General features: G+C 39.3%; 1 protein-coding gene across 1 annotated transcript in view; it reads left to right on the top strand.

Moving 5' to 3' along the window:
- Positions 1–15,547, top strand: part of PTPRZ1 (protein tyrosine phosphatase receptor type Z1) — a 104,610-nt gene that overhangs the window by 31,646 nt on the left and 57,417 nt on the right. The window contains exons 3-8 of the mRNA XM_072848687.1: positions 5,704–5,883; positions 7,751–7,902; positions 9,383–9,478; positions 9,736–9,802; positions 13,428–13,585; positions 14,152–14,302. Coding sequence (XP_072704788.1) covers positions 5,704–5,883; positions 7,751–7,902; positions 9,383–9,478; positions 9,736–9,802; positions 13,428–13,585; positions 14,152–14,302 — 804 coding nt within the window. The remainder of the gene's footprint in view (positions 1–5,703; positions 5,884–7,750; positions 7,903–9,382; positions 9,479–9,735; positions 9,803–13,427; positions 13,586–14,151; positions 14,303–15,547) is intronic.

The raw sequence follows: 15,547 nt of genomic DNA, 5'->3' as shown, positions 1-15,547 counted from the left end.
TAAACCCTAGGGTTCACGTCAGTTTAAATCATGAAATAATAAAGGAGGTAGGAGCAATGGAAAACCTGAATCAGACCTATGATTATTTCTGTACTACCCATTATTGCCAGTTTGAGAAGCAGTGTTTATACTCTGTAACTGGTTAGAGTCTAAAACTTATATGGTCTTATATTGTATCCCTATTTCTATCTAACAGTAGATATCTAACAGTGATGGTGTTAACCCCCCTGTGTTTCAAAGCTTACGCTTGTGAAGGAAGTATGGCTTCTTCACCAGTATTTAAAGCATTTCTTTTTCTGTAACTGTCATTAAAGCTAGAGCTTCTTATAGTTCCTGAGGGGGCACATGCTAGGAGTATGCCCATTCACGAGAAACATGATCCTAATAAGAGCTAAGAATGCAAACTCTGTGATGTCAAAACAACAGTTGAAGTGCTGGGAAGTAGAAGTGAAGTGCTGGGAAGTAGAATTTTCCAAGTAAAACCTATCTCCTCATTAATGCAATTTTCTGACATCGTTATTACTCCCATAAAGCCCAAAGCATTATTTTTAAGATCATTTTTCTTCAGAAACTGCATCCATATTCAGTACGAAGAAGAAATGCAGAGTATTTGTTTCAGAATCCCATTCATTGGATTTGAGGTTTACATTTTAAGTTCTTTATGTATATTTTCTATTGATTTAAAAAGATCTCTTCCATTTTTCATAAATTGTATATTACATTCGGCCAGTGCTGCTACATGGTAGTAAACAGCAGTACTCATAATGAAGGTTTACAGCCCAGCAGACACGCACGTAATATTGTGGGAACACACTGAGAAACCCCTCTCCTGGCAAGTTGCTGGGAGGACCACAGCCCACTCAGTTTCACAGCTTGTCTTCAGCCCTGCTCACTCTTTCTGCTTGCATAGGATACCGACACACAGAGAGTTGTTTGACAGATGCTTTTCTTTCAAGTATTTTTACAAAAGACAGAAGTGCAGTAACACCTTGTGGGCCAGATCTTCTAAAGACAGCAGCAGATAGAATTGGAGGAAGAAATGAGAATTGGATGCTTGTTGCACGGATGAGATCATTGGGGCTAAGGATGAGAAGCAGAGTTAAGTATGAATATTTCCTAGAAAGAAAGGGTAGGAAAATTTTCTTTGGACATTCTGCACTGGACAAGAGTGGTAAGGGTTATGGTATAGGCAGTCTTCCATTATCTTGTAATCTGCTGTGTTCAGGCTTATTTTCATTCATTGTGAATTATGAGTTACTTCTTCAGAGCTGACAGCTTTGACAAACATTGCTTCCTCTGTGCACTCTTCAAGATATATCGTGCACATTTTTATTCTCCTCAGATTTCCAAAGCAGAGTTTGGGGAAATTCATTTTTGAAGCTCAGTTTCAACAATATTTTTCAAAATGGCTGGCACTGCTTTGATTTATGATTTCCATCATAACACCTACAGTAAAACAATCTGCTCTTGTTTAAAAACATTTGGTTCTTTCACTTTTACTTTGGCTTTCTGCAAGTCATGTAAACTGCAGCAGTTTCACCACCTGCTGCCTACACTGGCTGCATTTACGTTAATGCTTTAGTTCAGATTGGGAGTGGACTTCTGAAGCAAACCTCCTGGCTGGTCCTTACTTGCCAAGCTTTGGTTTGCCAGGTAGAGTTGTCTCACAGTGTGTGACATGGATTCATCTCAACTGATACTAAACAGGAGACATGCTGAAGGAGCGTACCTAATGCACTTCAGCAGCCAATGGGCATTCAGCCCATGGGACCAGGCAGAGCTAGGCTGAGGTAAAAACCTTCTGAAAGACATATGGCATGGATAGCTGGTCCTCAACCCCAACTGTTTCACTCTATAAATCCACTTGTATTGGTCTGCACTACTTGCTAATATAGATGCAACCATTATTTGCTCCAACATCTGCAGGATTTATGCATAAACATGTATTTTGCTGCTCAAATATAATTTGGATCATCATGACAGAACTCCAGTTCCTTCTGAAATTCCCCCTGCTCCTGCCCCAGACCAGAGCCTGCCATTGATTTCCTGCACATTTCATTCCATAGCTTTTGATCAATACTACAACTTCTCACTAGTTATGCAAGTGTGATTTTCCCCTTGACATGCAAAATGTACACAGATCTTGTTCCTCGTTACTGAGCTCAATTATCAGTTTTACCTTAGAAAGAGAGTTTCCGCATTGCCTGTGTTTCTCAGTGCTGAGATCACTTGTACTTCTGCAATTGTAAGCAATAATGGCGTCCTTTGCTTATGAAGCTTTTTCAGCTACACCAGCTGCTGGACCACAAAGAAGAAAACTGATTAAAAGTTGTCAAATACCTATTCAGATTTGCCAGCAGGAGCATTGATTTGGAGCCTTCAGTTAATTTGTCGTAGCTGGAAGTCTTATCTCTTGTCCTCTGCAACCATGAAATACTTTTAATTTATCCTTGCTTGATTGCAAGCTAGCATTCATACACATAGGATAGATATTTTTGTTTTTGTTGACCAGAGAGTAGCTGAAACAATATTTGCATCTTTTTCATACATAATATACATAGATCAGCTTCTTACCATGACTGTTGGTGAGTGTATGGGAATATGTAATTACATGAAAACCACTGTTCTAAAACTTTCTTTGGGGCATAAAAATTCATAGATGCTGTAAGATTTCTGTAAGATGTAAACAACAACGTTCTTTATGAAAGGACAATCTTTTTATTATAATCACTTGCTTGACTGAATTGCCTTTGTTTCTACACAGAAAAAAGGCAGATTATCAAATCTTTTTAGCAAGCTCATCTTACAGGTTTGAGGCCTTTCTAGGGGACAGGAAATAATATTCTCCATCTCACCAAGCCATCTAATTTCTCTCATTTCTTTCTGGCAATACTTATGAAAAGCTTCACATCCAGAGTGAAAGAACAAACTTCCTTGGTCAGGTCACAGCATCACCGTACTGCCTACAGCTAGCATCCTATGTAACTCTGCATGCCCTGGCTCAGGACGTTGTGATGGATTACAGTGTTGGCATGACACTGACGTCTGGGATGAGCTAAGATTACTATTATATTTTATATAAGATTACTATATAAGATTACTATTACTATTATATCATCAGCTTCATGCTAGGAATTTGTCATGTTACACACTGAGGCACAGGTAACGACTATCAAGTCAAAGAATTTACACTCTACATAACAAAACTACAGAATATGAAACTATGAAAGTTGGAAGGAGATTATAGTTTCTCTAATTTTAATGTATTTGTTTTTATTGACCGTGATAGTGGATAGTAGGGAATTTAAAAGGAAGATGCAAAAATGGGCTAATGGCCTTCATCAAAAGAAGCATAGAAGAAAGTACCCAAAAGTACACTGGTGGGAGAGAGAAGAGAGTGGTATTTTCAGTCAGTTCTAATGTCAGTAGCGTAAAGAGCAGAATAAGGGAAATGCATGATGGGAAAAGATTTGTGATGATGTTCTGAAGGAGAGGCTGCAGGCAAGCAATGGGAGTGGGTATGTCAGTGGAAAGAGAAGGGAGATTTCTACCGCCTTGGGACAACAGCAGGAGCCTGGGGAAGTCTTGGGCTGTGGCAAAAGGAAGGAGCAAAAGAGACAGAGCACAGAGCGGAGAGTGCAGCCTAACTCTGAGGGATGGCCATGGGCAGCCAGCCCGGCCCAAACTGGCAGAGTCTTTCAAAGAGCCAGGGAGGGCTCTAAAGAGTTTGCTGCAGCTTGGAAAATCACCGAGCTGGCTGAATTCAGACCTGGAAACAAGGGCCTGTCTGCAAGGATGCACGGGGCAAGCCAAGAATTGTTATTTCTGTCCTGTCTGGCCCTGTTTGGAGGCTTTTCTGTTTAAAACTTAATGATTCTAATTTATATTTAAATAAAATTGGCTTTCTTGGTTTTAAAAGCCTTCAATATTTGTTAGAAAATTCACTATAGAAGATCTGAGCAGATTCATCTCCAAGTTTTGGTTGACTTGGGCTCAGAATTTCTTAAGGGAAGCTTTTGAGAGAGAAAGTGAAATATTAGCCACTCTTTTCTTATGAAAAGCACATTAGAAATCAGGATATTTCATTATTTGCCCACGTGATAAACTATAACTGACAGCTAATGTCCAGGATAAGTGTGACTTGTGGAGGAGCTGGAAGCTTACCCCTTGTGCCATTCCTGAGGGCACCACTGCTTGCTCGGTACAGGGCTCTAATCCCCACCTGCAGGATATTCAGATTCGTAACCCTGTGATTTAAACTCATTTTGGTTTGCTTGGCTGTTGTGCCTAACAGTTTCTTCTGTTGCTGTTTGCAAGAAGTAAATGGGTTTATATACCATCTGCAGTATTCTGATGCAGCAACGTGATATTGGTAACTCGCTTGACTTGATACTTGCTGAATAATTTAGCTCAGGTTGGTTTTTAGGTAGCTAGCTATCCAGATGAGCATCTTGTATTACTGCCTATTGTCATGGTTACAGGACTGGCTGCATCTCTTATCCCCTCTCTGAGTTTTCTGAGTGCAATATGAGGGCTGTCCTTGCCTGGGGTACAATATACCAAATCTTCTGCTGACAGACTTGGATGTAGTGCAGCAGCCTGTAAATGAGCACTGGCTCCTTTCAACATGTCTAATAGAATTCAAATGTGTGCATTGGATGCAGTAATATTAGCTCTTAACTACTAGTAAGTGGGAAGCTAACTGAAGCAATTATATTTTCTTAGGTCTGTGCAGTCAAGTCTTGGTTTTAATTAGCCCTTTGAAGTGTTACCAGAATTCCCTGTTAGGAAATAATATTTATATGTATGCAAACTCATAAACATACACAAAATACTGTATTATTTATATTACTATATTATATAAACAAAAGATTCTCAGAGCAGCTGCTAACCCCTCACACTGATCCGTAGAGTACTTGAGCATTTCTTATGGAAAACAATCAAGTCTCTGGTGAAGGACATGCTGTCTGTGTCCATGTTGTCTATGTCTGAACTGGCCACAGTGGAATGCCGTGCAGCCCCTGGGCCCCGGAGAAGGTGCCCTGCTGCAGCGCAGGACCTCCTGGCCACTCTCGCCCGGCAGCTGCAAAGGGAGATGGCTGGAGCGTGCGTGCGTGGCCCTCCACGGGCAAAGCCGGGCCATACAGCCAGGCTCTCCGGCCAGAGCATCCCTAACCTTTGTCCTTTTTCAGGGTAGAATCACTTTACCTTTTTCCCTCTGTGTAAGGATTTTTAAAAGATCTTATTGCTTTTCTTTATTTAAAAATTTATTGGATGGCTGACTTCATTGGGCAGAAGGAACACTAATGACATTTGTATGATTAAAAGAGTTATTTAGAAATGAGGGGTTTGCAGTAATTCCCAAGTTTTTTTGAATGCCAATTTCTTTCACCGGAAAGCTTTTTTTTCCCGTTTTATTTATTATTTCTGTATATTGTGTGTGAGGGTTCTTGTGTTGTTTTCTGCTTTCCCTAAAGATTCATAAGCATGCATGTATGATGTCTAAAATGGTCCAAAAGTGACAACTGTTGAAGGTAGGATGCAATGGTAGGTGTGCTAAGTATTGCTATAGATGAGGCTGAAAAGAAGGGCAGGTACTCTGATCACAGATTGCAAACCCTGTTTAAACTTTTCCACATTAAAAAATATATGGATGCCAGTTTAGGCTTTAAATGTATTTACCCCAAATGTTTTGATTTCTAGGAACTTTGAACCAGAAGAACTGGGGAAAGAAATATTCAGCCTGCAATGGTGCCAAACAATCTCCTATTAATATAGATGAAGATCTTACCCAAGTAAATGTGAATCTGAAGAAACTGAAATTCCATGGATGGGAAAAGGAAACTTTGGAAGATACTTTCATTCGCAACACTGGCAAAACAGGTGAAAAGTCAGATTTCATATTTGGAGTTAAATGAGGTCAGAAAAGTGATATAGGATGGACAGTCAACCAAGGACTTTTAATGAAACATTTTCATTTCACTTTTCCTTAGCTGCTGCATTCTGAATTAATGCATTAAATAAAAAAACAGGTGATGACAATAGCCAAGCATAATAGAGAAATCACACAAATGAAAATTATGTGCACAGACAGATAGAGCTAAAGCAATCACATCGTTACTATCATCCCATCATGAGCACTTCATTGAAGCTAAACAGTAATTTAGCATTTGCTATGAAATAATGATAATTATTACTACATATCTAGAATCTGTAACAAGTATACAAAAATGATTTTTTAAAAGTATGAATAAATTACCTACTTATCTGGAAGCACTTCATGGATGAGTTGTGGTTTCAAAAAACTCAGGATGGGATTCATCTCACCTACACATAGACACCTATAATGTAAACACCTGCGTCTGAATTACTCACTTAGACATCTTTGTACAGTTAAAGAAGAGAAATAGGTGCTTTTATGGTCCGATTTGTCTTACCTATCTTAGAAATGTATTTTAGAAAGAAGTGATTTATCCCTACAAGTGCCTGTATCTCCCAGCTATAAAAAAAGCTTATGGTGGCATTTACATTGTCAGACAAATCTTTTTGCAACAACTTATAAATCCAGGATAGCAGTAACTAAAAGCTGCTTGTTTAAAGTCCTGTTTCTTGTTTCAGGCATAGGTATGGAGGAAGGAATCTCTTAACAACTGTCTTTGACCTTCTACAAGTTCCAGTGGGACCGTTAGACCAGCCATTTTATTTTATTTTATATTATTTTATTTTATTTTATTTTATTTTAGTGTCATTGTTCCTAATTTCTGTTGTTGGCCCCATCATGTACTTCCTACATACTACTCCACAAACCACTTACTTCCCTCTTGCCCTCCTAACTGAGATAAATAGTGTATTTGTCTTTTCAAGAGATGCCTGAGGAAACATTCTTTAAAGTCCATAAAAGTGAACTGAGCTCTTCCTCATCTACAGCAATTCAGATATTATAAAAAGAACTGCTAAGCTCTTGAAATTGTATTTGAGGTTTTGAGGAAAGGAATGTAATGAAACTGAACTCTGTTAGTGCTGTTTTAGTAAGAGGTCAAACAATTCACAACCACTGAAGGTGGGAAAGCCAAATGTGGGGCTTTGGTCTATTCCACCTTGCTCGTTCCCTCCAGAAGACAAATGCTCAGTCCCATCTACAGTTTATGCAGAGCTATGTCCAGCTGTAGACCTGTCATCACCTTCTCCCATGGGAGACTGCTCCAGAGCTAAGGGGTCTCACAGACAGAACAGTCCTCCAAGGAACTGGCTAAAATTTTATTTTCTTTGTGTTGCCTCATGGTCTGTATCTAGAATTACAATAATTGGGGGGGGGGGGGGGGGGGGGGAAGGGGGGATATTTTCCTTTTTGTTAAAAACACAGGTGCTTTCAGGAAGCTATGTATTTCAGTAATTTCTTTTCTTAGACGGTCAGGTTGGTGGCTAAGCCAGTTTTCTGAGCTTTTTAGCATACTTCTGTGGCTAGTTTCAGACAACAGGAGACCAATATAATAGTGCACTTCATTAGATGACTATTTTATGAATTGCAGCATGAAATGAAACGTATTTCTCCATGCTAATAGTGAACTACCACACTTCTTACTTAGTTTAAATAACCAATTTCCTGTCAAATTGCTTATGAAATACAGGGAAATAAGCGTATCGTATTTACCTTTTAGCACCTAATACTGAAATATAAGAGTCGTAGAAGCCTTGGCTGGCTTTTATATTGACATTCCTTTTTTCTCTCTCTCTCTCTCTCTTTGTTCAGTGGAAATTAACCTGACAAATGATTATTATGTAAGTGGAGGTGGGTTAGACACCATATTCAAAGCAAGCAAGATCACTTTTCACTGGGGAAAATGCAACGTGTCATCAGATGGATCAGAACATAGTTTAGAAGGACAAAAATTTCCTCTTGAGGTAAAGTACAGAATAGATTTTGACGATTTTGACGATTTGACATTCTGCAAAAAGTAATACTGTTTACTAAATACCTTTATTTATCACTTGATTGAAGTCTATTTTCAAATATAATCATTCACTTAAATCCAAATTAATATTTGAATGATGCATTTTAGAAGGGCAGCATAAGGCGTTATTCTGTGGCACGTTGAGAATGTCTAAAGTGTGTGCTTTCGCACGTCTTCTAAGATGACATTAGAATTTGGTTCTGCTAATCTGACAAAGTTCAAGCTCCCACTAACAGTTAAGCTCCTATGAGTTTGGCCCATCATATTCCACAGCAGTCCATTGTTTAAAGTGAAAATGGACTTTTCAAAGCTGGGGCTTTGCTGAGAGCCCATGGGAGCTGCTGGGCCTTACCGAAACAAATTATGGCCCATGTTGCTGGGCTGGAAAGAGCTGGCAACGGCGTGCCAGGAGCCACCATGTGAGAGCAGGTCCTGGGTGCGGCCACATTCACAGGCAGCCAGGCCAGCGTACCCCTGGCTGGTTTGGCAGAATAGCTTGCAGCAGCATGGGGATGAGGTGGAGGAGAGGAGCAGCTCTCTGAGATTCACGAGGGCACTCTGCAGACCAAACTGTCAACCCTCAACATGGTGTTGTGATCATCTTCCAGTTAAAAAGATGTAGTTGTGGTAGGCAACCGTGCTGCTCCTCACTTCAAGCACTTTGGACTTCTATGTGAGAGCAAAGCAATAGAGCCAAGGCTGTCCTATACTCCATGGAGAGCTGTGAGCCAGGAGCTTTCCTTTACAGTGTCGTTTCCTTTACTTCATTACCCATTTAAAAATTCCCACTCACACTCCACCTGTCCTGCCAAGGCATTGAAGAGAATGTTCTCTTCCGTCATTATCACACAAAAAGCTAGCAGGAGCAGGACGCTCCCCCCATTCATGTTGGTGACCCGGCACTGGAGGAGATTTCCCAACTGCCTCCGGAGAAAGAGAGGAAGGGGTGCAACAAACCCAGTGCCCATGACAGCAGCCAAATGTGGGCACAAAATACCTGGTAATCTTTTATTACCAATGCTTCACTACACTTACTGCAAGGCAGATGCGGTAGGGACATCTTGCCTTCTTATTCATGTTTTACCACTGATTTCAAGATTCATCTCACCTGAGTACTCTAGGTTAGATGTCCAGTATCAGCAAGTTATCTTGGTTTACTGTATTATCCATGGAGAGCGTTGTGCTCCTTGAAAGGATAACTCCTGCATACTTAGTGGTTTTCCAGGAGAGACTGTTTTTAGATAGCTAACAGCTGATGAATTCCATTCTATATCTTCAGATAACGCATGTGAGATAGATAAAAAATCCATATATTTGTAATTAAATTTATTGCTTGGACATTTTTTCTCAAAATGGGAATGTAAATAACTGCATTGATCAGTTTTTTTATTTTTTGTATATATAACATTTGAATACATTTTTATTTGCAGATGCAAATCTACTGCTATGATGCAGATCAGTTTACAAATTTCGAAGAGGCAATTAAAGGAAATGGAAAGTTAAGAGCTTTATCAATTTTGTTTGAGGTAAACAAAGTATATCTTTGTGTCATTAAACAAGCTTTGAAACAGCAGATGTTCAAACTGAATTTAACTGGTTCCAATGTGTGATCACTGAGTTAAAAATTTGCATATATCTTTCTAATTTATTCTTACAGAAAAGCAAATGGGCAAAATACATTTGCTCTGCTTTAAGTCATCTAGAATTTTGGTGGTAAACTGCAGTTTTCAATTTTTTTTCATGAAGCCTGTACTGTTAAAAAAATGCAATTTCTTTTTAACAGATTGGAGTAGAAGATAATCCAGATTATAATCCAATCATTAATGGAGTAGATAGTGTTAGTCGTTTTGGTAAGTCTGCCTCCATGTTTTATTGATTACTGATTAGACTAAATTCCATTTCAGTGTAATTATGAAACCTTAAAGACATCGGGGAGCATGGGTCTCTAGAGCTCAGCCGTGTCTATTTTGTCAGAAACAACAGAAGTCATCTGGATAGACTAGAGAGCTGGGCAATCACCAACTGTATGAAATTTAACATGAGCACGTGCCAGTTTCTGTACCTGGGACAGGGTAATCCTGGTTATACGTACAAATCAGGGGACAAGAGGCTGGAGAGCAGCCCCATGGAAAGAGATCTGGGGGTTTGGGTTGATGGCAAGTTGAATATGAGTCAGCAGTGTGCCCTGGCAGCAAAAAGGGCCAACCGTGTCCTGGGGTGCATCAAGCACAGCATAGCTAGCCGGTCGAGGGAGGTGATTGTCCCACTCTACACTGCACTGGTGCTGCCCCACCTCAAGTACTGTGTGCAGTTTGGGGCACCTCAGTATAAGAAGGATATCAAACAGAGTGCGTCCAGAGAAAGGCGACCAAGATGGTGAAAGGTCTTGAGGACAAGACTTATAAAGAGTGGCTGAGGTCACTCAGTTTGTTCAGCTTGGAGAACAGAAGGCTGAGGGATGATCTCATCGCAGTCTACAACTTTTTCAAGGGGGGCAGTGGAGGTGGAGGTGCTGATCTCCTCTCTCTGGTGACCAGCAATAGGACACAAGGAAATGGAATGAAGCTGTGTCAGGGGAAGTTCAGACTGGACATTAGGAAAAGGTTCTTCACTGAGAGGATGGTCAGTCACTGGAACAGGCTCCCTAGGGAAGTGGTCACGGCACCAAGCTTGTCAGAGTTCAAGGAGTGTCTGGACAATGCTCTTAGTCATATGGTTTAGTTTTAGGTAGTCCTGCAAGGAGCAGGGAGTTGGACTCAATGATCCTTACGGGTCCCTTCCAACTTGAGACGGTCTATGATTCTATGATTTATTTACCCCAAGACTGAATATTTGTAACAGGAGCAGTAAGTGTAAATGCATAAATATAACTATCATGAGGAATTTGCAGCTCTTTAAATGCTAAATCAAGAGAAATGTCTGGTTTATTCTGTGAGTTTTCTTAATCATACATTTCTGGATTTTTATATGTGGTTGGAAGCCAAATGACCCTGTTGCAGCCATCCAAGATGTGTCTTACAAGCATGAGACCATATGAATATCAGTATTCAGTAGACTTAGCAGAGATTAATTATTTTTTCAGTAGGTCCTGTGTAAATCTGAAATAATCCAATTATATTATATTTGCACTAGCATTATTCAAACCAAATGTTGTTTTAGAATTCCTCGCAGTTCCACATCAGAGCACGTGGACTTCAGGGTGGTGCATGAGGAGATCTGGGCTCTGTTTCTAACTCAGTTTCATGGTGGCTTTGCAGAAGAATAAACATGAATGAGCACTGTCTTAAACAGGGATATTCTTTTACATCATGGACATGACCTTAAGTAAATGGCTAACTTTGTCTCAGTTTTCCAGTATGTAATGATGCTTGAGCTTTGTAAAGCCCCTTAAGATCGATAGGTTGAAAGTGTAAAAACCTATTAGTCCACTATTTTAAAAGCTTTCCAAAGTATGACACTAAAATCAAGATTGTTTTCTCCAGAAAACAAACACCATTCAAAAAATATAAAAGGGAGCAACTTTCATAAATTACAAAGACAGAGGAGGGGGAAATGTAAAGCAGTTAAGATTCATTATCTTGGTGTGCCATCTTCTATGAAACCCAAAGGAGAATGAGTAATACATCAAGGCAGATACTGTCCTACAGCCTTGGAAGGAGCTGTAAAACTACCAGCAGCAAGATTCAAGATACAGCCACTACATGGCACTTCAACAATGAGTAGAATATCGTTTTCATGAATAAAATGCAAATGAGCTCTGAAAATTCAGGTCATGACTAAATCAAGTTGTTCCTCCTGAAGAAGAGTGAATAGCACACAATATGTCCTTGTCTGCGATGTACGTGATCTGTCCTTGTCAGTCATATCTGTATTGTGCTTATTTGAATCTCAGTTGTTGAGTTCTCAGGCTCTGCAGAGGAGCAGCCCTGTTCCTTCCGGACAAACTCTCTGTTTCTCATCATTCTTTGTAGGTGTTTGATTTTAGAATCTAGGTTGTCAATCACTTTAAAGGGCTTTAAAATCACTTTAAAATCCAAAGTTGCAAAATGTATAGCAGAATTCTTACTATAAATGAGAAGTTTCATGTCCCCAAGCATCTACATAAAGTGGACTGCCCAGATATTTTTATTGAAGGAAGAATGTGTTAACTAGACACGTACCAGATAGCAATGATAGCTGCTGTCTGAAGGTTGATTAACATGTTGACAGGAGAAATAGAAGGATGGGCTTTGCTCGGCACTGCTAAATGTTCCCCTTTCATGACTCATGAGTTAAACCTTAACTCAGTGGAACAGTCACTGTACAGAAGAAAAGCATCAATTAATTGTTATAAACTGTTAATGTAATTTGCTGTTCTCACCAAATTTGTAAGGAATTATGAAGACAAAGACAAGTCAGAAATCCGTACAGGGCTTAAGAAGTAACATATCTGTAAAACCACAAGTTAATGCACAGTCTGAAAATTCATTAGATATTCATAAGTGAATATTTATCAAATAAGGAAAAATTTAAAGTCAGTAACTTTAGATTGAAATAACGTATATAAGGATCTACATTATTCCAAGGTGTAAAAAACAACTATTATTTTGGATGACAATAAGGCAGATAATTGTCACAAGATTGATAATTGTCACAGTATGAAAAAATCTGCATTGAGGAAGTTGGTACCATTTCTGCTGATTTTTGTTGCTGGACCCTACTGCCATACCACCACAAACTTAGCTTTCTGTGGATGGACTCCCAGCAATTGCTCATGCATGCTCCCAGCTGACAAGGTACCAGGTAAACCGCTGGCCTGAAAGGCGTGATACTATTTTCACAGGACAATAAACAGAATAGTCACACTCTCCTGGAGGAGGTCTTTGCATCCTTCTCTGCTTTGTGTAAAGCTGTTACAGTTTTTTACTGTATTATTACCATTTTTAAAATCCCTGTTCCACAGAAATTCTGCTTCTGCCATCATGAGTAATACAACTCTCAGGTCTAACATGGTGACAATTCCCCAGGCAGTGAATTTCTGCAGAGGTTAAGATCCTGTGAGAAACTCAACAACTTGACCAAATTCAGGGAGACTTTGAAGCCATGTCATGAGACCAAGAACAGAGATTTAATATATTTTTTCTTTGAAGTTCATGGGTGAGACAAAGATTTGGCATCTTGGACATTTACGAGTAAACTTACAGGTGAACAAATTCTTGTGAACCAATGTACTGATTACTTTATTTATTACTGGAGTAACTCATTACACCTTCCCAAGTAAACAAAGTTGTTATTGAACAATACTTATTCAAACTAAATAGAAAAGGCTCAGCAATTTATTTGTACCCTAGTCTCTCTGGAGGTCAAATTTTGAATAGCCTCAACATTAGCATGTTCCTATAATGGTAACTCTTTTGGAGAGTGTGATTTCTATTTATTCATTGCTTCAGCAGTATTTTAACTACCTGACTCTAATTTTTTTTTTTTTTTTTCCAGGAAAACAGGCTGCCTTAGAACCATTTATTTTACTGAACCTTTTGCCAAATGCAACAGACAAATATTACACTTATAATGGGTCTTTATCAACTCCTCCCTGCTCTGAAACAGTTGAATGGATTGTGTTTAAAGATACCATTAGTATTTCTGAAGACCAGGTAATGCATTTAATGTATTAAAACCAAACAATTGTACATAATATCAAAGAAAAACAGTTGCCATGTATATGGTGAAAGCTCATGGCATTCATTGGCAGCCCAACAACCTGGCTTTTCTTTTAGCTAGTTTTAAATTTTTCGTGCAGCCATTAAATTAGAAAGCATATCTATTACTTTAGTGTGTTATCTTTTCCTTTTTTTAGTTCAGGACTAGATTCTGAGTAATTTCTTGCCTTAGAAGGGAGTAAGAACACACTTCTAACTCTGCAGGCTGTCTGGACTTCTAGCCCGGATAGAGAGGAGTGCAAAACACTCTTTCCATGTTCCCCCAGCTAAATTATGGTGACTGGGCAGAGCATCGCTACAACAGCAGAGTGGTTGAGAAATACAGGTGGAGTAAACCATTAGATACACTGCTGGTACAGAGGAACAAAAGTTCAGTGCCACCCGGGAGAACTCAACTGGGAGACTTTACCCAATATCTTTTCCCCAGGGTTTTTGCCTGTTAGCAGAATCTGCTTACTTTGTAATTACTTCTGACTTCTTTTTTTTCTCACCTCTTCTAGTTAGCTGTATTCTGTGAAGTCCTTACAATGCAGCAGTCTGGCTATGTTATGCTGATGGACTACCTGCAAAACAACTTTCGAGAGCAGCAATATAAGTTCTTTGGGCAAGTGTTTTCCTCTTACACTGGGCAAGAAGAAATTCATGAAGCAGGTATTTACTGAATAGTCATTCCTCTCTTCACAGGCTGAAAGACAATTTTCAGTAAAAGATTCATCCTAGTATGAAGATACTCATTTTAAATTGTGTAGAAAGTAGCATGCTGTATTATTACTCATGAATCTATCACTGCAGAGAAAAATACTAGCAATCATAAAACATGTCAGATTAAATGGAGTGGAAAATTAAATGCTTGTCTTGACCAAACGTTCAGTGAAGATCACGTCAGTTCAAGCTTTCTTGCACTGCCCTTTTAATGTGTTTCAGACTTAAACAAAGCTGCCTTTTCAGGGGCTGCAAGAGGATTGTGTTTTACAAACCTATTTGGTTCTTTGTTGTGTAATGTGGATGCTTTTCCAACAGAGGCTGAAGTGAGGTCACCAAATTCATTTCACATAGTCTCCTGAGAAAGTGATAGATGGAGAGAATCCCAGAAGCCAGACTCTGTTCTCTGTTTTACCTAAAACCTCAGGGAAGTTTGTAAAGGTTATATGACCAAAACAGTACCTTATGTAATGAGAAACAAGATCTAGCACTAAATATGGAAGTCAATGATGTCTATACTCACAAGCAGAGAAGAATAAATAGTAAACATCTCATTTGGGGGTATTATGTTGCTACTTGGGTGGGGATACTACAGATTCTTAAACTCAGCTGCACTGAATTGTGCTTAATTAGTCGTAGACAGATGACCAAAGCATGCAGTGCAGGTGTTCTCCAGATTAGAAATAAATGTGGTTTCTTTCTAATTCCCCTTGGTTGAGTGGATTTTTTTTTTTCCTACTGGAAGGATCCTGTGTATGAAACTTGCATACAAGCTAGGGGATGTTCATCATTCCGAGCTGCCAGAGGGCTAGATTCCCTGCACAAGTATATCACACTGTGTCACCACAGCGCTGCACAGGATAGCTTTACTGCTTCATTTCTATAACCAGTCAGTGATGCTTCTGTTTTGACCTCAGCTTGTCATGAACTCCTCAGATGTGTGCCCAGGATATGAATTTTTTTGCATTGGTCTAAGCCAAGAAATATCTATTCTGGCAGGGCTGTTTTGTTTAGGTACTAAGTAGCACTTGAAATTTTGAAGCTTGGAGAAGGAGTGTGGGATTAAGCTGCAGCAATCAAGCAAATTATCACAATTAAATAATTTTTTGTTTCCAAATAGATGGGCATTGTTTATTTGGCTTACCTTAAAGAAAGATCATCCTTCCCCAAATCCCTCTGTTCAGTGAAGGTCTC

The sequence above is a fragment of the Ciconia boyciana genome, chromosome 1 (assembly GCF_034638445.1).
Source record: "Ciconia boyciana chromosome 1, ASM3463844v1, whole genome shotgun sequence".
NCBI classification, from domain to species: Eukaryota; Metazoa; Chordata; class Aves; order Ciconiiformes; family Ciconiidae; genus Ciconia; species Ciconia boyciana.
This window is presented reverse-complemented; position numbering and strand designations above follow the sequence as displayed.